Source organism: Centropristis striata, chromosome 14 (genome assembly GCF_030273125.1).
Source record: "Centropristis striata isolate RG_2023a ecotype Rhode Island chromosome 14, C.striata_1.0, whole genome shotgun sequence".
In the NCBI taxonomy this organism is placed as follows: Eukaryota; Metazoa; Chordata; class Actinopteri; order Perciformes; family Serranidae; genus Centropristis; species Centropristis striata.
This window is the reverse complement of record NC_081530.1, coordinates 23133816-23159361: the sequence shown is the minus strand read 5'-3', so window position 1 is coordinate 23159361 and position 25546 is coordinate 23133816. Positions and strand designations below refer to the sequence as shown.

The window sequence follows — 25546 nt, the reverse complement described above, 5'->3', positions numbered from 1 at the left end:
GTCTGTGGTAGCCTATTATTTTTGTCAGAGTATAATAAGAAATATTTGAATAGGCTACCAGCTATAGGCCTACTGCGTTTTTCTCAATGGCCAATTTGATTCCTATACATGTCTTATATTGTAGTTAAAACTAGAGCTCCCTTTTTTTTTTTTTAAAATAAAAAGTTTATCACCGCCCACCCGGTCCTGCCTGCCCCCTCTTCACTCTAGATACCCCCTCCTCCCCTGTGGACTCCAGGCGCAGTCAGGAGCCTCAGTGCGACAGGGAAAGGTTGTAAAGGACCAGATAAGCCACTCTGGGAATGGGACCACAAATCAGAAGCAAGAAGAACTTTGCCTTCTTTCGGGTTTTCCCACTCCGAAGACATCTTTTCATCCAAAGGGAATAAAAACTTTTTTTCCTCCAAGCAGGTGTAAGAAAATCACAAATGGGATAAAATACTTCTTTCTTTTGCCAAATAGGCATAGCCCTTAACTTCCTTTTAAAAAAGTTGGATGCTTGAGAATAGAGCTTTTTTAAAAGCATTTATGACATGCTTTTAAGTGAGGTGTGGAGCTCCTGCAGTCTCTGCTCTCTCCTAGAATAAAGCAGCGGAAGTCTTTTGTTAGAAAGGCTGTGATTTCTAAAGGTGCGTCTCTGGGGCCCTGTGGTGTATGGCGCTAAAAGGTGTCGAAGCAGGCAGAGAGGTTTATTGGTTTCCATCTGAGTTACAATGGCAAAGTGGTTCAAGGAGTTCCCCATCAATCTGAAGAACGGTACCGACAGGATCCGCTCAGCCTCCGAGTCAGGCTCACAGCCCAGAGCCAGTAAAGTCGGGCTGGTGGCCAGCATCGGTACCAAAACAACCGGCTCCAAAAACCGCAAAAACTCCTCTGGTGACAGCCCAGGCGGAGGTGGAGGAGTTGGGTCCCTGCTGTCCGGGAGGAACCGAAAAAACTCGGCTATAGAGTTGAGTAAAAACGGTGTCAGCAGCTCCCAGAAAGATGGGAAAGTTTGGGACAACCTGCTGTCTGGGGGGAAAAGTCGCAAGAACTCCAAAGCCGAGCCAGTGTTTGAGGAGCAGCACAGACCGCTGAAGAGCTCTCCATCCGCCAACGCTTACATCAGCAGACTGATCCGAGTGGACAAACAGGACAAAAGCCCAAACTTCAACAGCAGCTCCATCAGCAGCACCAACCAAGTGGTACCTGAAGCAGAGAAACCAGCCCAATGCAAGACAGAGACGGTGAGTAACAAAAGCGATCTCATCCCAATTTATGTATATGTTAGAGACTGGTAGGCTACATATAGACTGGTAGGCTACATATATATATATATATATATATATATATATATATATATATATATATATTTAGGTCTATTTAAAAAAACAAAACAAAACAAAAACTCATTTGGAGTTAACCAACAGCGTTTTTTGCGCTTGAGTAGCCTAGCATTTTGAGTAATTGCATTTTGTGTTACTTTAATATTTAATAACATTATCGACAAAAATATTGCACTTTTTTACTTCAGTCAGTGCTGGAAGAAGAATTCAGATAATTTACTTAAGCAAAACTAATACCACATCAGAGAAAATACTACAAGTTATATTCCTGCATTTAAAACCTTAAGTAAAAGTATTACCAGCAAAATTATCTTAAAATAATTTTGGTAAAAGTATTAATTATGCAGTAAATTGTTCTCTGTCAACTATTTTATATGATGTTCTCGGATTAATGTTATTGTTGGCTGTTAAAGGTTGTAACTCCTTTTTATACTGTTGTGTAGTTTTATCTACAGCAATTCATCATATTCTAGAAAATCAAAAGGTCAACTTCACAGTGTCTTTGTGACGTTGCATTTTTGATGGAGGAGATTTTTCCTTATCATTCAGTTCCAACACATTGAGATACAGGGTTTTCACTGGGCAGGAAGGGGATGAAAGACTTTAATCTGAAAAGCAACTAAAGCTGTCAGCCTAGTAAATGGTAGAACTCAAGTAAAGTACAAGAACCTCAAATTTTTTACTTAAGTACAGTACTTGAAAAATGTACTCACCAGTGACTATAGAAAGTGACTTTCATCTCATTTACTCTTCTTTAAACTACTATTCAGACACACATGTTTTAGAGAGTGGTACAGTGTTAAGGATTACATACAACAGCATAAGTAGTGAGCTTTACTTCTTATATGTCAATACGTCAGTAATTATCAGTGATTAAATGTAACTTTTACTTAAATATAGTAGTTTAGTATCATTTTGAGATACTTGAGTATTTCCATTTTCTGCTACTTCATTCTTTAGTAAAACAAAATGAAGGATTGAAATATTGTGCTTTTTTTCTTCTCTATTATTATTTGTTTGGCAGTTAAAGTTACTTGATATTTTACAGATTGTGATTACTACAAAACAAATCAACTAATCATGATGTTTCAGATTAAGGTGCCTTGCAATATATAAAGTAATTATAATTTGCCCCGCCTTTACCAGCAGCAACATTGGTGACATTTAATAACTCTACTCTTACACTCGCTACTCTTACACTCGCAGAATGAATACTTGAGATTTTGGTATACCAAGTATATTTTGATGATAATACTTTTAAATTCGGGGCTTTTATTTGTGACAGAGTGTTCTATTTTTACTGATGTCTGCAAATTTCTTCCACCGTTGATAATCATCATGCTTTAATATAATTTAAATATACTGTAAAATAACAATGACAACAACCATTCTGTCACCTAATGGGTACTTTGACTTCTAAGTTTTTTTTTGCTATGTCATCTGAATTTTAATGAAGTAAAACTCTTTAATTTAATTTAATTTACTTTTAATTGAGTATTTCTGCACTTTAGTATTGCTACTTTTACTTACTGCTGATTCACGTTTGTTGTTCGAATATTTATTTCAAACAGGATTAATTTGGTCTGTGTCAGATGTCCCTTATTTGAGCAGCAGTCCAACAAAAATAGCTTGTGGTGTCATCCATACTGTTGACAATGAAGTAGTGAGGATCCAGTCCAAGCTCTGGAAATTGATATTATTGTTTCAGTCTCTCCCTCCCCTTTGTCTCCACCATACCCATTGTGTCCTCTCCTCCCCGTCTGTCTTTCTATATCTCTCTCTCTTCCTCTCCACCCCTTCGCCTTTACACCCACCCTCCTCTCCATGAATACAAAGCTGTGGTCAGACATGAGGCCTTACCTTCCTCTCCTGTATGTAATCTGGCTCAGCACCTCCTCTCCTCCTTCCTCTCCTGCCTCATCCCTCTCTTTCACTACATTCAGGCCCCCTGGTGAAGAAGGCTATCATGTTATAAAAAGCATTGTGTTATTTGACACGTAGGTGCTAACCCAAGTCCCCTCCAGCCTGGCTTTGAAAAAAAAAAAAGATAGTGAAGTCAGGGGCGGTGATAATGGAGAGATGGTGAGAAAAAAGACACATAAAAGAGAGTTTTATATTTCACAGAGGGAATAAATCCCCATTCTTGAGTTAAGTTACTGTGTGTTATATAGAAGTGGGGAAAAAATCGGTACAGCATAGTATCGTGATATTTTGCGTTGCAGTATTATATCGATTCATAGCTGCCAAGTATCGATATTTAGTGTTCCGATGGTGGACGGGCTGTCAGTATTTCTGTCGTTTTTTTCAGGAGGCCGTAACGGGCTTACTTTTAGGAATATACTGGAGATACTGGTATCATATGAAACTAAAGGATCTAAGGAATCTGTAGGCACCATGTCAGGATATTGTGTTGTGAAGTTGTAGAAATAATGCTGCAAAGATAAGCTTTTTTTAATGTTTCATTCAAAAACATTCAGAGCAGTGAAGCTTAAAGTTGAGGAAAGTTTGAGAAAATGCTGCAGTTGTTGTTGTCCATACATGTTTGATATCAGTTCAGTTCAGTTGGACTGAATACTTTGTTGGTCAGTCTGTGGGTTTGACTCTCATTGTGGAGAAATAAAAAGACTGAAGTGAGATGAATAGACTGAGAATATTCTCTTATTTGACAAAAAAATTCTTGATTTAATTTAATTTTGTGGGCAAAAAAATGCAGTTAAACAGTTAAATCGCAACATATTGTAACACAATACTCACCATACCGTGAAATGCTTAAAATTGCAATAATATTGTATTGTGACTCAAGTATCAGGATAAAATCGTATCGTGGGGCCTCTGCTGATTCACACCTCTTGTGTTATATGTCTTAGTTTAAAGAACAAAGTTATTGTAACATGCTGTAATACTTAATACTTAATACTTAATACTTAATACTAAAATATATGTCTGTGTTGTAGTCTGTATCTAAACTAAACACCTTTACAACTCAGCCTGTCAAACATCTGCTGTACAAACACGGATGCCAACATTTCTCCGTCAGGGGAACACGGCTGGAAGTGATTAGAGAGACAACTTCATTTTACAGCCTGCTATTGTCTCTCTGCCAGTGGCTTGTAAAACACACAACAAGTTATACAGCTCTGATAAGATGACAAGACAGTCAGGCATGACTGCTGCAGCAGAATGAAAGTTGTTAACAGAGAGATACAGATGTCAAGAGATTGGGATTTACGACAAAGAGTGCCTCCTTAGACAAGATGAAGTGTCAGATATTATTCTGACTATTGCAGGAGACTGAGGTATTTTATTTTGAAAGGCTGGTTTAGACCTTAGAGGTCGTGCTGTTTTTATTTGACGGCTCAAATATGTTTAGTGACTCCAGAGAAATGTTTTTATTCAGGCCAAAAATTAATTTTAAACTAGAGCTGGAATATTTAATCAATTAGTTGGTTGAAAAGTTTATTCACAACGATTTTGATGATTGACAAACTGCAAAAATGTCAAATATTTGCAGATTCCAGATTTTAAAATATGAGGATTTTTTTTGTCTTTATTTGCACTAAATGATAGCGCATTGGATATCTTCTGGTTTTGGACATTTGGCTAAATATAACAGGCATGTTTCATTATTTTATAACATTTTATAGACCAAATGATTGGTGAATAATCAAAGAAATAATCAGCAGATTGACAGATAATTAGAATAAACATTTGTTGCTCTATATATGCTACAGTTTAACAATCTCTTAATCTTTAGGGCCCGAGCAGGCAACGACCTGCGAAAAATTGTACCAAGTTTTGTATAATAATGCACAAACTATCCCTTTAATCCTCATACAGTGTCTGAAGGAGGACTCTTAACTGATATGTATAAGTTAGAAGAGGCAGGTAGCAATGGTGGAAAGTAACTATGTACATTTACTCAAGTACTGGACTTAAAGTACAATTTTGAGGTACTTTTATGGACATTTTATGTAACTTTATACTTCTACTCCACTACATTTTGAGGCAAATATTGTACTTTTATTCCTCTACATTTAGCTGACAGCTTGAATTACATTTCAGGTCAAGATTTAAAATGAAAAACATGATACATTTAGAATTATTACCCACTGTCATTTTTACTTCTTTAAAATTATTCTTATTTTTTATTTTTATTTTTATTTTTGTATTATTTTTAATTTTTATTATTATTATTTTAATTTTATTATTTTAATTTTTTATTATTATTATTTTTTAAATTTAATTTATTTTTTTAAATTTTATTTTCTGCGCAATGCCAAATACGCTTCTGCGCATACGCGACCCAAATACGCTTCTGCGCATGCGCGGCCTAACTACGCTTCTGCGCATGCGCGGCCCAACTACGCTTCTGCGCATGCGCGGCCCAAATACGCTTCTGCGCACGCGCAGAAAATCCGCACAGAAGCACAGTTGAGCCACGCATGCGCAGAAGCGCGGAAAAGCCGCGCATGCGCAGAAGCATAGTTGGGCCGCGCATGCGCAGAAGCGCAGAGAGGGCCGCGCATGCGCATTGCGCATTGCGCAGAAAATAAAAAAAAAAAAAAAAAAAAAAAAAAAAAAAAAAATTATAATAAAAAAAAATTAAAATTAAAATTAAAAAATATAATAATAATTAAATAAATAAATAAAAATAATAATTAAAAATTAAAAATAAAAGAATACAAAAAAATGTTTTTAAAGAAGTAAAAATGACAGTGGTGGAAGAAGTATTCAGATCCTTTACTTCAGTAAAAGTACTAATACCACCATGTATCATGTTTTCATTTTAAATCTTGACCTGAAATGTAATTCAAGCTGTCAGCTAAATGTAGAGGAGTAAAAAGTACAATATTTGCCTCAAAATGTAGTGGAGTAGAAGTATAAAGTTACATAAAATGTACATAAAAGTACCTCAAAATTGTTTCCTGAATGTTTCCTATATTTTAAATTCCTTATATTACCATTAATTTCCATTATATTGTTGTATTTTCTTTGTATTGTTTTATTTTCTTTGCATTGTTAAGCACAAAGGTGCTACACCAAAAAATGTATTCTATGTTGCTAAGTTGTCTAAGTTTTAGACTGGATGATATTTAATACTATTAATCATACAGTGTAATGTTACATAATGTTAGTGTTTTCATACCCGACAAGGATCCAGGAAATTTCCATAGTCATTTATACTTTCTTTTTTCAGTCAGTTTTATTGGATATTTGTTCCACTACTTTGAGTGGCAGTAGCTGGATTATACAACCATTTGGCCATACCTTTTAGTGATCTATGGTAACTTTTGTGCAGGTGTTGAAAGCTGTTTCCTGTGAAGTCAGCTTGTTGTAGCTGGTAGCAGTATTTCCATCCCCTGGGAGCTTTAGATGTAGCCGTAGCTGGGGAATCCCCCTTTTTTTGTGTGGCGCATTTTTTACCCTATTCCTGAAAGCTTTTCATGTTTCTTCAGAATTGTTACTGTCTAATTATATCTAAAAAATAATGGTGATTTCCTGTGTTTTGATGCAGGTGATCATCCTTGAGGACTATGCCGACCCCTTTGATGCTCAGAAGACCAGAGAGCAGAGGGAGGCGGAGCGGCTCGGGGAGAACGATGGTTACATGGAGCCGTATGACGCGCAGCAGATGATCACTGGTGAGACTTTCAGCTTCATTCAGCCCCTGAATCACTGAATCACTGAATCACGTACAGCTGTGTGAATGAATCCAGTTTTCAGTCTCTGCAGGCTGAGCAGCGAGAACGTGAACTCGCTCCCCCAGTGCTCTCTGCACCCCATGGGGTTACCATGGCAACTGTGCTGCGTTGGGACAATGGGTGCAGTTTCCTGCCCCCCGCTTCCTCTTTCCTGTCTCTGTTTCCTGGTGCTATTCTCTGAAAAGGAAGCCGCCCCTCCTCCCCATGCCTCGTCTGTGTAACCCCCTACATGGACCTGTCCGACCATTTATCAAAACTTCCCAGCATCGAGGAAGACTGGCGATCCGTCCAATCGCATGCTCTCCTGACCTTTCCTTCCATCACTCCATTGTTTTAACTCAAAGGGTTACACAATAGCCCGCTGTGAATGTGAAAATGTTTTATTGCGGTGAGCTCTAGTAGGTTTTTCTTCAATCAGTGCCTGTGCTGCTTCCAGGCCTCCTCAGAGAAGTCTACAGAGGATGTGATGATGTGACTCAGGCAATTTATGAGGCTTAAATCATACTGAGGAAGGGAGCAAGAGGCTGATGTCACTGTGACTCAATGAGCGAGGCTATGGGGAACACACTATGTGTCAGCTGACATCGCTCACAGGAATCAAAATCTGAATAACATCTGCTGTAGTTTTACCACACTAAAAATCATTAAAAAACTGTAAAAAAAACTGCAAAAAGTCTGGCAGCAAAAATTGACACTTTACCGTTAAAAACTGTACTTATTTAAAAAAAATTTATAATTCAGTAAATAGCTGTATTTGATAAAAATAAATATCTCTGAAATAACTTTTTACATTTTTAAAATATGTTTTTTTTTACTTTAAATGAGTGTTTGACAAAATCTGCTTTAGTTTTACCACACCAAAAATACCAAAAATCATTTTTAAAAAAACTGTAAAAAGTCTGACTGCAAAAGTTGCACTTACTGTCAAATAACCGTAAACATCTGTAAGTTAGTTTACAGATGATTTCTTTAAAAATGTATAATTCAGTGAATATCTGTATTTTAAAAAATTAATCTGGAAAATAACTTTTTAATTTAATATGAGTAAGGGCTTAGCAACTTCGACTCAAATAAACTGCCGACTGTCAGACTTTTTACTGTGTTTTTTAACAATTTCTTTTTACATTTATTTACATTAAATTTAAAGTTTTCCTGCAAGAAAACATAAACCTGCCTTAATTTCACATTCAGGAACGTGATGTGTATTTTTTGTATTTTTACCCAGAGTTCACTGTAATTTAAGATTTTAAAAAATCTATAATGCCCCATTATATTAATTTACAGATTTCAACGTCCATATTTGTAATAAAAGTAAGTAAACTTTTTTTTTTATGGCATTTGCACTTAATGCAGAAAAAAAGAGAAAAACCTTGTAAAATAATACAGTCAATTTCTGGTAAATACCTTTTTTTTAATGACATTTTTTAAATTTCATGATTAAAAAATGACGAGTTGCTCTGAACAATTGGAGTGAAAAAAGAAGAAGAAAGTAATTAAAAAGTATTGAAATAAACATTTATAAAATGAAAAACTCTATGTTTTTTTATGATTCCAACTTGCAGCAAGAGAGCAAATTTATTTACTCTGACATGCAAAAATGGTTAAAAAAAATTTGTATCATAAAAATGGGGGCAGATTCAACTTACATGGTTTCTATCCACCTTTTTTCTTCATTAAACCAATTAAAACATATTTAGGGGCCCAACAGCTGTTTATATTAGTGTAGCGATGGGACCAATTCATTGTTTTGCAAGCTACAAGTAGGTCTCAAGTCAAGATGGACACTTATCAAGTCAAGTTCTTAGTCCTAAACTTTAAGTTTTGAGAGCTAGAGAGAACAAGAGAGTAATAATATATTATGAATTATGTATATTAAATCATGAATAATTTCATTTGTATTAATGTGTTCTTCATGTTTTAATTATTATTGTATTCATTCCTTGTTCTTTATTTGTTTTCTACCTGTAAGAGATCAGACGTCGGGGGTCCAAGGACCTGCTGAAGGTGTGTGTGCTGATGGAGGCGGGCGAGGGAGCGGTGGAGGAGGGTCAGCCGGCGCCCGTACAGATATATGACGTCCCATATGAGGGAAGCGCTGATGTAGAGAAGACGGCGGTCACAAGGCCTGAGCTGGATCCCCGACCCTCCACTGAGTACGAGCTGCCTTGGGAGTGGAAGAAGGAGCATATCGTCAGAACTCTGTCAGGTACGTCAGCTGTTTGTTACACCACATACAACTCAAAGCCATCAGCTGTCAGTCTGACGGCAACTTAGCCTCTGGGGGCAACCGCTGATAGTTCTGTGTCAGGTCTGGAAGGTAACTCTAGATTTGTGGAAACTGGCAAAAGCTCTTGCAAGACTGGTTGTCCTTGACTTAAAAGCTCTTTTTTTTCTATCTCACTGGCAGAAATTGGCTTCCATACTAAACAGACATCAAAATAAAACACTTTAAAAACATCACAACTTTGTTTCACAGCTAAAACTGTAAGACCATTGAAGCAAAACAGACTCATATTCCAGTTAAGAGACTTGGAAACCAAAAAGATCAGAAAACAAAGTTTTTCTGGTCCTGAAGGTAACTTTAGGTTTGTGGAAACTGGCAAAAGCTCTTGCAAGACTGGTTGCCCGAAACCCTTTATCTTAACCATTCGAGTTTAATGCATAAGGTTTATGAACTACAACATGGATGTATTCAAGATCTGCATACTGGATCCAAAGATCCAAAGGAGACCCCTATTCAGTCTGATGAAAATTGCTTGCTTGTGCACATGCCAGAAAAGTTTTATAGCTTTCAGGTTGACTTAATATGTGCAGTTGTGTTTTTTATTGCCCAGTTCCTATTCAGTCTGTAGACTTTACATAGTGATGTCCTCATGTTTTGAATGTCTTTTCTGAGTTTGAGAAAAGTTATAAAACCATAAAACCTGCATGGATCAAAAAGTTTCAAGTAGAAGGAGTCCTAATTTACCTTGTTTGCAGTTTGAAGTGTCATGTCCAGTTTACAGATGTCTCTTTTATAATGGTAGTCAATGGTAAAATGCTTTTTGGGCGGCAGGGAGATTTTTTGCTTCAATACAATAAGTAAGTGAATGAGTCAGTCAGTCAGTCAGTCAGTCAGTCAGTCAGTCAAGTTTATTTATAGAGTACTTTTCACTGATAAAATCACAAAGTGCTTACAAAAAAAAAAGGGGAACATAAGACAATTAAAACACAATTAAGGGGCGTTCCCGGTGGCACACCTGGTAGAGCGCGTACCATAGAGGCATTGTCCTCGTAAGCGGACGGCCCGGGTTCGAATCCAACTCGGAGCCCTTTCCCGCATGTCTTCAATAAAGCCCAAAAATGGCCAAAAAAATATCTTAAAAAAAACAAAAAACAAAACCACAATTAAAACACAATGAAACATTAAATAATAAAATAATATGTACAATGCAGGCTGGTCATCCAAATGCCTGTCTAAAAAGATAGGTCTTAAGGTGATTTTTAAAAAGAGTCTACAGAAACAGCAGACCATAAGCGGGGATGCACAGAATTCCAAAGCTTGGGTGCCACATATTCAAATGATCGATCACCACGTGTTTTCAGACGAGTACATGGAACAGACAGAAGACGTAGTGTGTCTGACCTAATAGACCAAGTTGACAGATATGGGTGAAGTAATTCAACAATACATAGGGGAGCCTGACCACGTAATGCTCTATATGTGAGAGTAAGAATTTTAAACTGAATCCTGTATGCAACAGGGAGCCAGTGTAGAGACTGAAGGACAGGGGTGATGTGAGAGCGTTTGTTGTACAGTGAGTGGACTAGACACAGAGCGTATCCAGTTCTATAATGCATCCATGTTCTAGACACAGCCATATTTCTGGGAGTCTGGTGTAGCTTTAGTGGTTATTAGGGCCAAGACTTCCTTTTCCATTTGCTTGTCATTGTTTATAGTCTGATAAGCAAATTCATGAATACTTTTGTAGGTATCTTAGCTCCAATCAACATTTTAGTTACTCTATACAAACAAGTATCTGCATATGAACTCAGATAAATAAATAAAAAGCTGTGAGAAAAGGCTTTTGCTCTTCCCACGGACTGGTTAGGGATATCCTGAAGTCAGAGATGTATTTTGATTTCTTTTACTTATTTAAAAGTGTTGCTATTCTAAGTCTGGATAAGAATAGAATGATGATTTAAACATCCAGGGAAGCCAGCTCAGGTGTGCACAGAATCACACATTCCCTGTCTTTCACTTCAGAAGTATTCCCTGTGGTTCTGGTTACAGTTTTGCTGAACGAGCAACCAGTAATATTTATATCACACAACCCTGCCTCCTCACTGCCTTACTTCAATAAAAAGTATATTTGTTTTCTTTTTTAAAAACAAACTCAGACTTGCTCTCACATTTATATTTTATATGCTGCATGGACCAACAGCATACCGAGGAACATCTTGCATGAATCATCAAACTGCTGTCTTTTTATTCTATATTTACTGGAGGCTCTGGCACCCAGTTCAAACTCAGGCGTCAAGTCAGTTGTTTCTTAACATGACTTCATATCTTCTCTCGCATCTCTTCTTCCCGCAGCACAGTTTGACAGCCCTGAACGCCAAGCCAAGGATGAGACGCTTCACCCCACACTCACCAGGCAGCAGCATCAGCATCTGAGGCAGAAAAGCTGGACCCAGAAGATCCTGCGGTCCTCTCCTCCAACCCTGTCCCCGTCCTCCGCCCCGGAGACTGACAGCTGCTGCGTTGACCCCTCCCTGCCCCTGGAGAAACAGAGGTGAGGAGGTGAAGCGGTGCAAGAACCCTAGTTATACCTCAATGTCAGGATTTCACGCGTAAAACTTAATACTTTGATACTAAATTCAAATATGTATGTCACAATCTGTCTGCATGTGTTTCTTATTCTCACAATAAACCCCAACCCCAGGTTTTTCCTAGACTTCAGTGTTACGTAAGGCTCGTTTTCCAAGGGGTTTGTATGAAATGAGGTTCTAGTTTTGATCAATAGCAGATGAAATGTAATCCACCCTCTGTCTCTGTCAGCTGGTACCATGGCTGTGTGACTCGTCAGGAGGCGGAGTTTCAGCTGCAGTCCTGCAGAGAGGCCAGCTTCCTGGTCAGGAACAGCGAGTCGGACAACAGCAAGTACTCCATCGCCCTCAAGTGAGTGCAGCCTGAAAGTGCAGCAGTGAAGGGCTGAAACATTACTTATTGATCCTAAACTGTGCACAATGAAATGATTAACTGTGGTTGGTTTAGATGTAAATAGGGCTAGGCAATATGGACAAAATCATCAATCCTGATATGAGCAGTGGTGGAAAGTAACTATGTACATTTACTCAAGTACTGTATTTAAATTACATTTTGAGCTGCTTTTACTTTACTTGAGTATACTTCTACTCCACTACATTTTAGAGACAAATATACTACTTTTTACCCCACTACATTGAGCTAACAGCTTCAGTTACTTGTCAGGTCGAGATTTATCATGAAAAATTGGGATAAATTTAAAATGTTTATAAATTAAACCACATAAAGTATATTAAGTAGTTAAAATTAGCCCTAACTCAACAGCATTACAAAGTGCTTACATTAATGCATCAATAATAATGATCCAATAATATATTTGGAATATATAAAACAATGTTAGTGGTGCCATTCTGCATAACAAGTAATTTTACTTTTGATACTTTCAGTACATTTTGACACTGATACTTTTATAATTTAACTTAAGTAAGTTTTGAATGCAGGACTTTTACTTGTAGTGGAGTAATTTGACAGTTTGGTGTTAATACTTTTACTTAAGTAAGGGATCTGAATACTTCTTTCACCACTGAATATGAGTAATTTCATTTCTCGATAACAATCATGATAAAGAATGTTTTCTAGTAATTTAAATAGTCTAAATGAAATAATTATAAATGAAAATCCTATTTTTGTACACTCCTGTGTGATTTATATATTTAACACATAAAAAGTATCATGGATTTTATATATATTATATATATTTATATTTCCAGCATATTGACTATGTTTATATGCATGTTTATTGTTAGTGTTATGTTTTTTGTAATTTGAAGGTCATCTTCGTAATGTAATCGCATTGAGTGGAAATGGAAAGTGTAATGTTCAAAAACATCCAGATTTCTGAGACACTTGACTAAGAGCATGTTTGTTATTATTAATCAGTGGTTAATGCCATAATTGACTTTTTGACTATTTTTCAAGTGATCATGCTGTCTAACATTTAATTTTTATTTTGTTTATGGAGTGTTCTGTTGGATTAATGTTTGCTAAAAATTACAGTGCCCAGCTATTTAAGTCGACAATTCAGCCTTTTATAGAAATGTTTTTTTGTTGTCAACAAATGCATTTAAAGACCAGAATCAAAAACAAATTTCACACATCAATAAGCCACACTGCAGCACTGGTGAACATGTTCTGTCATTAAGATAAATATGTAATTTTTAAAAAGTAAATCCCACATTCAACATCCTGCTGCCATGAATATTCATCCGCAGCTAAAAATAGTCCCTAACAAATTCCCTACCTACTCCTGTTTAAGTAATGTTTGCTATGAACTACAGTGCCCAGCTGTTTCACGAGATTATTAAGCCTTTGATAAAAATGAAAAAAAAAAAGTAAATATATATATATATATATATATATATTATTATTATATTATTTATCCTTTATTTATTTTCTTGAGGAATCATTGAGGGCAACCCCTCATTTACAATGATGTCGAGAGTACAGAGAAAACACAAAACAGAGACAAAACACATGCAAAAACATTAAAAAACAGTTACAGTGAAAGGCAGAGTTATTGGTTATCATAGTTTTAAACTGGCCTGTAGTTATAATTGTGTTGAGTTTGACTGAATGTGTGTGTGTGTATATATATATATATATATATATATATATATATATATATATATATATATATATAATTGATATGAGATATTATTGATTTGGGTCTTTAAGACATAGAACCAGAATACATTAATTTATATCAATCTGCTTTGGATTGTGGTTCATTCTCGTCTCTTCTCCTCTCCGTGTGCCTCAGGACAAGTCAAGGCTGCGTTCACATCATTGTTGCCCAGACCAAAGAAAACGGCTACACCCTGGACCAGAGCAGCTGCGTGTTCCCCAGCATCCCAGAGGTGGTGCACCACTACTGCACCCAGCGTCTGCCTTTCAATGGCGCCGAGCACATGACCCTGCTGCACCCCGTGCCTCGCATCCACTGACTCTGACCACTGACATCCAGCCTCATTTAGGTATACAAAACGAGCACACCTCTGGGCCTGCAGGGACAAAATGTTTCCAAAAAGACCTCACCCCTCTGATCAGTGTGTACTTCTACTGCTCTGTCTCACTTTATAACTCGTCTGCACGCCTACTTTGTGTTTTTTTTCTTTCTTTTTAATTTAATGATCAGAGAACATTTGCAGCTCACTCTGTGCCTTCCCTTCCCGTGTCTTTATTTTACTTTAGTGTGCAGCTGATGCAAAACGTCTAAGCTGCTGTTTTGCATGTAAACAAGGAGAGAAGCGCGGCACAGATGGCGAGGCACTTTTAATGATGTAATGTGACTTAGAGTGGGATTGGGACAAAGACTCAACACTGATGTGATGTTTAAGGGCAACACAATACAGGCGTAAAGTGTAAAAAAACAAAAAAAATAACTAATAGATTTACTATTTCCCAATAAACTTCCCCAGCTGATTATTACATTAAGATAATTATTTTTGTATTACAATTGTTTTTCATTTTCTGTTTAAACATGCAGATGAGGCATTATTTTTTATTAAATATTTACTCATTTACAAACTTTTCCAGAACAAAAAGAAAAAGAAAAGAAAACTTAAACGTGGATAAAGCCAGATTCAAAATTCTGGTTTCATTTTGTTGACATATTAGAGTCAAATATTTTAACGCAGGGAATATTGGATATCTCTTGTTATAACTCCATATATCAGAAAATACTATCAGCATATCTAAGAGCCAACAGCCAAAATAAATCAATTTTGCTTTGTTTTTCGAAATAAAAAAATCTATAAATGAGGCTATAAATGATTTATGAACTAACCCTTCTGAAAAAAAAAATCAGAATATAGATATATAAATATTTTTCTGTATTCCAAGTAAATTACAATTCGTTTTATGTTTAAATAAGTAAATGAGGCAAAATCTAATGCTAACTTTTCGTAAATTTAAGAGAAATCTTCAGCTGCAAATAGACAATGTGTGGTAAAATATATCAAAATTGACCAGTGCATTAAAATCCAATGTTTTGCCTGTAGTGTCGAGCCCTTGTAGCTCTATTCACGATATTTTTTGTTATTGTCTCAAAGTGAAATTCACAATGAGGCAGAAAAGACTTTTGACTGGGAGTGAAACTAGTTTGTGGCTCTCTTCCACCCTCTGGTGGACGTGGCAGGTCACTGCACCAATAGGCCAACACAGTAAACTTTTATTCTTAACTCAAAAGTAATAATTGGTAAAAATCCATATCATTACACTTAATAGGACCCAAACAAAGACCGGTTATTTTATAGTGTACGCTTGCAGCACATTTTCTTTAATTTATCCCCTTTTACTTGTCAGTTGTGTGTAACTGCCCCTTGAGGATTTCCTCTGTTTTACTGTGAATGAGGGAGTTGTTTCCACTGTATTATCTTCACTGTGAAGAGTGAGTGATTCACCCTGATGCAATGTGCTTGAAGGACCTTGGCTTTGCAACAGTTGGTGCTTTTCATGATCAGAACTGAGGCTGCGTTTCATCTTTGTCCCTTTAATTCTGGGGGGATGAACCTACATATTATTGTGATTTGTGATAGGAAAACTGTAAAAATGAATGGCTTTTGTCAGACTTTTTTTAGGTCTACAAATGGGGATCATTTGAGCAAGAATTTAATGAAGAATATTGCAAAAAAAGAAAACAAGAATAACTTTTTTTTTTTTTGAAAAGCATTGCCATTGCAGACACTGTTCTCCCTCAGGGTTTAATGCCCTCTGGTGCTAAGAGGTAGAACACTAAATTGAAGGAAAAAAACTACAGTCGTGGAAAAAAATATTAGACCACCCTTTTCCTTCAATTTCTTGTTCATTTTAATGCCTGGTACAACTAAAAGTACATTTGTTATGACAAATATAATGATAACAACAGAAATAGCACATAATAGTTTAATTTAAGAGCTGATATCTAGACATTTTCCATGGCTTTCTTGATAATGATTTTGGTTATTATCAATTATCAACTCTTAAATTAAACTCTTATGAGCTATTTTTGTTGTTATCAATATATTTGTCAAAACAAATGTACCTTTAGTTGTACCAGGCATTAAAATGAACAAGAAATTGAAGAAAAAAGATGTGGTTTAATACTTTTTTCCATGACTGTATATTATATTCACTTCAGTGATATTTTTCTTTGTGTATTCTGAATGTAACTGAAACATTTGACATGGTATGTGTACTCTTGATCTAGAGATATACTGGAAAACATTTGGACAACTCCAGGATGACAATAAAATAACTGAGATCCACTTTTGTCTCGTGTTAAATATTTGTGGTAGTCTGCCAATCTTGCATCTCTTTTAAAGATTTAGATCAGTTTGTAGTTTTTGGCCGCACACTGAAGCAGAAGTTGGATGAGGAGACACACCTGGTATACATTTTTCACTTGATATGTGGAGACCTGTTGAAACATTGTAAAACAGCATAAAAAGGTCCTGAGTCTCGATGCTGTAGATCCCATGTGAGCGTCTCTCTGATCCCAGTAAATCAACAACACGAACAGCAAAAAGTGAGGGTGTTTGTGTCAGAGAAAGCGCTCTGAAAGGGAGTGATCAAAGCATCAAACTGCCTCATCGTCCCAGAGGACGCAGCGTCTGTGAAGAGGCTGGTTCCTGACTGAATGAGGGCACTTTTGAACATAATGAATCTTTTAACTGCAGGAGCTTGATTGTGGTTTCAGTGGTTTAGTAATTTGTCTGAAAGTTTAGTGCTCCATTTCGCTAAAAGAGGGCAGATTATTATTCCAGGTTGGAGTGAAGAGGTGAGGAGGAAAGGTCTAGTAGGGGGATTAGGTTCAGGATCATGTTGAGGACAAACATCTTACGTATACCTGCGAGGATCACTCCGGGCCGCGCCATGTGTAGATCTGAGGTAAACGCAGCACTAAAAACAGACAAAGACTAGAGTAGTATCATTACACCTGTGTCAAGGACACTTAATGTGAAGGAAAAAAAGAGCAATTGACACCAACTGTCGCTTCTTTTCTTACGTATCATTCGCTCCTCTCCTTTACCTCACTCTGCCCCGTTACCCAAGGCTGATGTCTCTCTGTCACCTTGACGCTCTGAGAGGACGCTATCACTGCTTGCGTCTACTTGTGCCAAGAGTTGGTGTTTTAATTTATGGAGGCAAGTGACCCCCAGGTTAGATTCATTACTCTAAAACCAGCGATTACTTTCAGCTGACTTATGAGATACTTTTACCTGCTTAGCTAGAAAATATAAATCTGTTATCAGTGATGGAAGAAGTATGAAGATAATTTACTAAAGCAACAATGCAGGAATGTAAATTATTAGCTTTAGGTTTCTGTGACTGATACATTAATATATAACACATTTTTAGATTGTTAGCACTGATATTGTGCATACAGCATTTTTATTTTTTAATTCTTATATTAACTAATTAACTAACTTTATAGAATCTTATTTTGTCATACAATATAAAGAAAACAAGAGGAGCAAACCATTACATATAAGTCCAATGTCAATATTTTTATGTGAGACAAATATTAATAATAAACAATAGGAAAAGTACAAAAACATAATTATATATATAATATTATAAATGTATTAAAATAATAATAAGAATAATCATCATCATAATCATCATTATAATCATAATAATCATAAAGAAGTAAAATAAATCATACAATAAATAGTAGTTTGGATGTACACTGTACACTTTTATTTTATAAAATGTCGACATTGTTGACATTTTGTAATGTTAAAAGCCTTTTTTTCTAAAAAGTACTTTAAAGTAAAAGTTCAATTAGAAGGTAGATAAAATTCAATAAAGAAAAAATAAAATAAATCATATTTAAGGAAAAATAAGTTTCATAATAACAATATAAATAATAAAACAATTGGTAACAAATCAAAGGTAGGTAAAAGCTGATTGCAAAACTAATAGAAAAAAGGGACAATAGAGTGTGTCAACACAAGGCCGGAGATATACTTGCTGTTAACTGTGTTGGTGTGGCTGCCTCTCATGTGTGTGGAGCGTTAGTTGTGCAAGTCGCCAGAAATGAACGCTACATGTCCACGAGCTGCAATACACACATGAACAGTAGGGACGGTGTAGGGGTACTCACCATCTTCACGACTTTAACGGCCTTACATATAATCTACGAAGCCCTACTGTCACTATTTCTGCTGAGACAGTTTTAGAGTTTCTCTCTGGTGTCTTTGAATATAGTCACTTCCTGGATTGTTGTTATTTACATTATGCAAATCCAGTATTTCTAAACAATCTGACTCCTCTGGTATGCCCTCCAGTGAAAACCTCCAGTAACACACGTCGTACACAGGTAAGTGTGTGAACAAATCTATTAATAACGCATCCAGTTGTGTATGTGACAGGTGGCTGAACAGAAAACATATCTCCAGCCTTACTCTTCTTACTAGTTAAACACATTTCCACAAGGTCCAAGGAAGATAGATTTACAGCAGAAAAATAAAGCCAAACAACATCAATGGTCAACACATGGGCCATTAGAATAAAAAAGCAAAAAGAGAAGAAGAAGTATTTTACTGTTATAGCAGGACAACTTGGTATCATGATGTAAATCTGAGGAGACCAGATGATTAATGGGGTGGAAAGACGAATAAAAAACAAAGTTCTGCTTCATAATTCTTCCCTTTTTTGGCTTTTTCTCTAATCTTTGCCCTTTTTTGTGAAATACTGGATCATTTAAGGTCTTTTAAAATGAAACCATGTGAGAAGTTTAGCAGTGAAATGTGCCTTGACAGCTACACACACAAGCCAAAATGATAAAGAACCATTGCTTTACTATTTAATAGTGTGATACTTTATATCAGATTGTAACATGTTTTAAATTAATAGTAATAGTAGCTTTGTTCTGAAATGAGTAGAAAAGTAAAACCGAATGGCAACACACAAGTAAACTACAAGCACCTAGAAACTGTGCTTGAGTAAAGGTGATGAGTTACTCCCCAGCGCTGCCTCTTATGGCAGAGCATGTTCTTTATGAATTAGGAGAACCAGGTCCTTGTAATTCATATGTCTCCTGACTGCTCTCTGGCAGCCAGAAGGTCTCTCTGCGCTCTTCTATCAAGATGGATTTCATGAACCTGAGGAAAGCGGGCCTTCTCAAATTCTATTCCAAGAGAGAGCAAACTACACCTGGAAAGGAATCAATCATCACATGATATAGACCTGGAGACATCTATACTACTGTATACTTGAATGAATAATTTCATTTTGTTCTCACATGTGTGCCACCCTACTGTCATGCAATCGCTGCCGGCTCTCAGGCTTTCATGACAGCTTGACATGACCGCCTGATCGACGTGGTGGCTTGACATCTGGGTGTCGCTTGACCTGCTCTGTTGGTAACCGAAGTGTCCCTGCCTTCCTTATCAGATGCGTCAGGCTCGGAGCCAGTGACATGGCCTGGCTTTGTGTTGCTCATCTCCTTTCCTCACACAGGCAGCACCTGCCATGTGTGATCCATCAACAGAGACGCTACCTTTTAGTTTGAACCTTTGTAGGGTCAGGCGTGTTTTTAGATACTGGTTGCAGGATGTCCTCCAGCCATTGTTTGTCCAAGTGTGGTCATAAAGGCCACGTGAGTGAGAATTAAGTAACTGCCCCGGAGCATAACTCCTGGTGGATGCCTGTCTCACCACAACTAATACACCGCAGTTACAATCAGCCGCCTCCCTTTTACTACATACAGAATCCCATTGGAATTTAATTGCATTAAATGAGCCATGCTGCAATGGCCGTCTCTTTTAAATTACATGTCAATTATAACGACCTCTTCCTTCAGCAGTTATACTGTGGTGAAATATAAGCACATTTACTGTACTATTGTACTTACTCTCCATTTCCAGTATTTTCAATGTATGCTATCCATCTATCTATCTATCTATCTATCTATCTATCTATCTATCTATCTATCTATCTATCTATCTATCTATCTATCTATCTATCTATCTATCTATCCATCCATCCATCCATCCATCCATCCATCCATCCATCCATCCATCTATCCATCTATCTATCTATCTATCTATCTATCTATCTATCTATCTATCTATCTATCTATCTATCTATCTATCTATCTATGGAGTCTGGTGGCTTTGACAAGAGCATATAACAGCTTCAGTTCCCCGCCAGAAAGAGCTGTATGTTCTACATAGTGCTTACATTTGAATTTATACTGTTTTTTTTGGGTGACTAAAATATATTTTGCTGGTGTCCCAGTCCACAGCAGTGCATTGCTTAGCTTCTTTGTCTGTACACCTGCCTGTTTTTCCAAAGTAAAGGCGTGCCGAATGCCTTCAGGTATTACACTGACAATGGATAATTTTTTCATACAACCACACTACATAAAAAACAGAACTATCCCTCTATTGCTTACATATTAAAGTACATGTTTCTGCAAAAACATTTTAAAGTTTGAATGCCTAACTGTACTTGTGCTCTTATTTTGAGACTTTTGGTACCTTTATTTAAGTTAAGGGTCTGAATACTTGTTTCACACTGTAGGCAAGCTGTTATATGTGACTGCAGTTTGTATGCTGACTTTTGAAACTGTTCCCATCTGCATATTAACTAATTTCCTTTTGTGAAGCACCTGCAGTTCCCTTAAAGCTTATTTTATACGTTGCAAATGTTACTAACTAGCATTTAATATTCCTCCACATGAGGTGTTTATATTTTGCAATTTGTCAGATCTCTTTTGCGCCACATGAAAACAGCTGTTTTATTGGTCCTTTGGAATGAGAAAAAAGGTAACAGAGGCTGTTAACAGTCGTCACAGACTGTTTGTTTCCCCTCAGGCAGTTAACAATCATAGACACTGTTTTGTTTTGAATTGTTTACCTTATCTGCAGGCCCAGCACCTCCTGCTCAAATATTCAAACCGTCCAATCAGAGGACGGCCTTTCGGGGAACATAGTGCGGCGAGGAATGAAAGCAGATAGTGTGTGAGCCACGCCCATGCACGCTGGCTGACCTGGAATCAGTTTCTTGATATTGCTGGTAGGTAAGAAGAGGAAGCTCATCAGTGTTCAAGCACAATTACACCCAGAAGTAAAGAAACCCCTTTGGTTGAAAGGCGAGGGTCTGTGATTCAGCTGCTCAGCATTTTTCTTCTTTAAAAGCGACAGGCAGCTGTAAAAGCCAATGAGGTGGAAGAAGACGTGTTGATTTACTGATCTGTGTGTGTGTGAGTGTGTGTGAGTGTGTATGTGTGTGTGTGTGTGTGTGTGTGTGTGTGTGTGTGTGTGTGTGTGTGTGTGTGTGTTTTTTCGACACTGAGGGACAGTAAGTGTGCTAACAGTCACAGCAACTTGAACATTCCTCTGTGATTATACCACTGCTTTCCAAGTTACATATTTGACTAATGCACTCCATAAATTGGATTCGATCCCCACCTATGCACTCCTTCATTCACAAACACACACACACACACACACACACACACACACACACAGACACACGCACACAAAGCACACTTTATCACACCCTTTCTCTTTTCTTTTTCTCCCTCTTTCTCTCTCTCTCTTCTTCTCCTCTCTCTTTCTCTCTCTGTCTTTTGAAGAAGTTTTCCATGCAGATCCAAGTCAAACATCTGGGTCAGCTTATATCTAGTGGAACAAGACTTGCAGGATATTGTTGGCAGGATGTGTGAGCTGGAGCAGTTTACTCTGTGGGAATCCCCAATACACACACAAACAGACACAGAGAGAGAAAGAGAGAGAGAGAGAGAGACACGGACACTCACTCACACACCAACACACACTTTGCTGGCATTGTTCCTCTACTCTCGCCATTCAACTGGATTTCCAGGTGCAGCGATTCATGCCCGACATGTCGATGAATACTTGCGCAGCATGAGCGATTTTTAAGTATGCAAAAGCAAAACACACCACAATTAATAGTTGGTTAAATGCCATGTTTAATATTTTGAAGACTGCATTGGTTATTACTAAAAAGGATTACAAAATATGCACAAGAAAGGGGATAAATCTTGTTCAACGCGGAGTACATACAGTAATATGATAATCTGTTACTCAATATATGTTCACAAATTATTCATGTGCAAGAAGCGCTCAAACATCCTGGCCTGCGAAACTTCCTTTCTTTCCAGTGCCTTCTTCAGAACATGCAAGAGGCTGTCAAAACTGCTATACTTGAGTTGACTGAAATTGAAATAAACCCTGTTTTATATGTAAAGTCAACACTGCTGTTAGTAGTGCAACTAGCTCCGGATTTGCTTTGGAATGAAACAGAGAAGATTACACTACTCCTGAATGCTGCATGTACTGTGAACCCACAAACTATCTGCTGGACCGCTCCCCTCATGTGTCAAAGTGTTTACAAATTGCATAAGACAAAAATCCATTGCAACTCTGTCCTCATTCTCTCGCAGTTCTTTCCCCCCTCCTCCTCCTCCTCCTCCCTTCCTCTTCTCCCTCTTTCCACCTCCCACTTTTCTCCCCACTTTTTTTCCTCTTGCACTGATTCAATTCTTTGCCGACTCGCCTTTGGAATCGTCTTTCGGTTTCTCATCTGTTTTGCAATCCAGGAAGAAGTCGTTGCAGGCAACAGTGAGGGCGCCCATCAGGATGATGAACTCGGTGAAGTCCACCTCCCCGTCGTTGTTGGCGTCCAAGTCGTTCATCACCTTCTCAACTGCTTCATTATCTTTGGAGCCCTGTCAGAGGGAAGAAAGAGAGAGGGTTAAGAATGTCGTCTCAGTTATGTGTGTGTGTGGGCATACATCACTGCTGCTCACTGCATCACAAGCTTGTCTGAACTTGTGTGTCTGAGTATGTGAGCACATAGCTCCACTTGTGTGTCGCATATTTGGAAAATGCACCAGTGTACAGCCATTCACACACTCCTTCTCTTACCCCTAAGTAAGTCCCCAGCTCCTCTAGTAGCAGCTCCTTCAGTTCGCCCCTGCTCAGCGTGTACTTGTCGCCCTCCTTCCCAGAATACTTGTGGAAGGTCTTTATGAGCATCTGCATGGCACTCTCCAGGTTGGAACTGGGCTCCTTGGACATGCTGCAAAAGGCACGAGGTCAAAAGGTCAGACTCCGCCACAAAATGCTCGCTCCAGCCCCAGCTGCATGTGCGGTCACATGGCAGGCAAGGGTGAAGCCACCTCTAAGTCAAAGTGATAGTTGGACAGGCTGGATGGAAGGAAGCAAGGAGGTTTTTTCCCCATTTCTACACAATGGGTCGAATAACACTCTGCACGTAGCGCAGAGGCTATTACAGACCCTGATTTTAAAGTATAGTGTGGTCACTGTGTGTGTGTGACCTTACTGGGTTTTACATTTCAGAGGTTTGGTTGGAAAGATGGAGGATAGCTTGGGAAAAGCTTTTCGAACAATCTTACACACATTGTGTCCGGCATCTTGGACCTTCTTGTGCTGGACTTGTGGAGAGACTGCACACACAGACACAGATAAGTCACTGTCAATGATGCAGAGTTAGAGTGAAGACTTTCTGTCGCAATATATGAAAAATGTACTCTTCCTATCACTTTGAAGATGGTTTTAAGAACATTCCAGCTGTTTTAAAGCTTCACTTATTGGCTTGTTGCTCCTGTAAACTGAATGGGTAATGCATGGAACAATTGATTAATTGTTACTGAACTGATTGCTTGTTTTATTAAATGTTTTCTTGTTTTAATCGATATAGCCATGTTATTTTCTTTTATTGCTATTTGATTTTATATTGTGCATTTATTGTATATACTGTACCTTTTCTGAGGTTTTAAATAAATAAAATGAATGAATGGATGGATGACAGCAGCATCAGTAAAAACATGTCTAGTGATCCTGTAGCCTCATCATTCAAGATGCAAACCATTAGAACAAAACAACTTATCTGCTAATTATATTCAGAAACAAAGGAAAACTTGTGCATACAGGTGGGGCACCCATTAAGTTCCTTATTCATTAAACTTTGTCTGTGGCATCATTTTGAGGCTAATCCATAACCGTGCAGAATACTGAGGGACACAATTAATCCGTCAGTCAATCCCTGTGCATGATTTATTAACTATCATCTATGACAAAAGGAGAGAGGGATGTAAATGTCAGTCAGCGGTTATTGCCTGTCATCGTGCTGCAGAGCATTGTGCTGCAGAGGTCACAGTTGTAGGCAGCAGAGACAAAAGAGGAGGCGAGTGGACACCAAAGCTGGCTAACTGGAAAGTCTATAGGGGTCATCTGTCTCACTGACTGACACAATACAATAGGAAACCATGGAGACGAGAATGCTACCAGTAACACAATATTGAGTATAATGAATATGCACTATGTAAACTTAATGATGGAGAAATATCTACATTGAATGACGTATGAAGTTAAAAATCTGGTAAAAAAAATAGCATTGGTGCTCTAATTGTCTGGTAAATCTACACCAAACTGCTTTGCCACAAATCCCTATTGTACAGAAGCGTAATACAATCGCCTTAGAAAGACATAGAGGCTCTGTTTTTCTGAATTAAAGAGATTACTGTATCTGTTTTTCTAAATTTTAATCAAATTAATTTGACAATCATCTCAGAATTTTAAGATATGCTTTAATCAGAAAAAAATATGCTCTCTTTTTAATAATGACATATCTGAGTTGTTATTTTTTAAATTAATGTGATAATTATTTTTAGAATTCTGAGAAAAAATTTCATGAAAAAGAAATCTGCTTGTTTTTTCTAAATTAATGAGGCAATTATCTTGGTTTACATTTTTTGTTTTGGATATTTATATTAATTCAGAAAAAGAGCAAATATTGATAAAATAGTAAACAGTTAAATAATATGAATAGAAAATAACTTTATATGCATTACACTTCTGTACTATTAGCTTCTCTTGATGTATAAATTCCCTGTTCTTCTTCTCAAAGTGTGCACATCAAAAGAAAGCAAACTGTACCTTTGCAAGAAAAAAAGTTTCAAATGCCTCCCACAGATGTCTGCTGAGCGCCCACCACCCAGTCCTTTTCTGCCTCGGAGGGTTTTGATTCTACAGCTATTTACTGCAGTTGCACAGCCGATAACATGCTTTTTAATTTACTTTACAAGTAAACCTTCATTAGATACAGAGGAGAAAGTCGAGTGCAGAAACCCCTCCAAGCTGTCTGTCTTACCTGAGTGTTGATGGAGGGCCTCCTTTGTCTTTGAAGAGATGCAGGGGACTGAGCCAAGGCAGAGATGGATGGGGAGAGAGTTT

At 37.5% G+C, this 25546-nt stretch overlaps 2 protein-coding genes across 2 annotated transcripts; one reads left to right on the top strand and one right to left on the bottom strand.

The window, feature by feature from the left end:
• Window positions 1-270: 270 nt before the first annotated feature.
• LOC131985509 (SH2 domain-containing adapter protein E-like) lies at window positions 271-14278 on the top strand. Its single transcript, XM_059350662.1, has 6 exons — window positions 271-1226; window positions 6841-6967; window positions 8997-9233; window positions 11604-11802; window positions 12069-12188; window positions 14095-14278. Exons 1-6 carry the CDS (start codon window positions 714-716, stop codon window positions 14276-14278), a joined length of 1380 nt encoding a protein of 459 aa, XP_059206645.1. The 5' UTR covers window positions 271-713.
• Window positions 14279-22824: 8546 nt separating this feature from the next.
• s100s (S100 calcium binding protein S) lies at window positions 22825-23368 on the bottom strand. The gene is made up of 2 exons (XM_059350663.1): window positions 23216-23368; window positions 22825-23016 (listed from the first exon to the last, which is right to left on the bottom strand). The coding sequence occupies exons 1-2, from the start codon at window positions 23366-23368 to the stop codon at window positions 22825-22827; spliced, it is 345 nt and encodes a 114-aa protein (XP_059206646.1).
• Between the last annotated feature and the right edge of the window lie 2178 nt (window positions 23369-25546).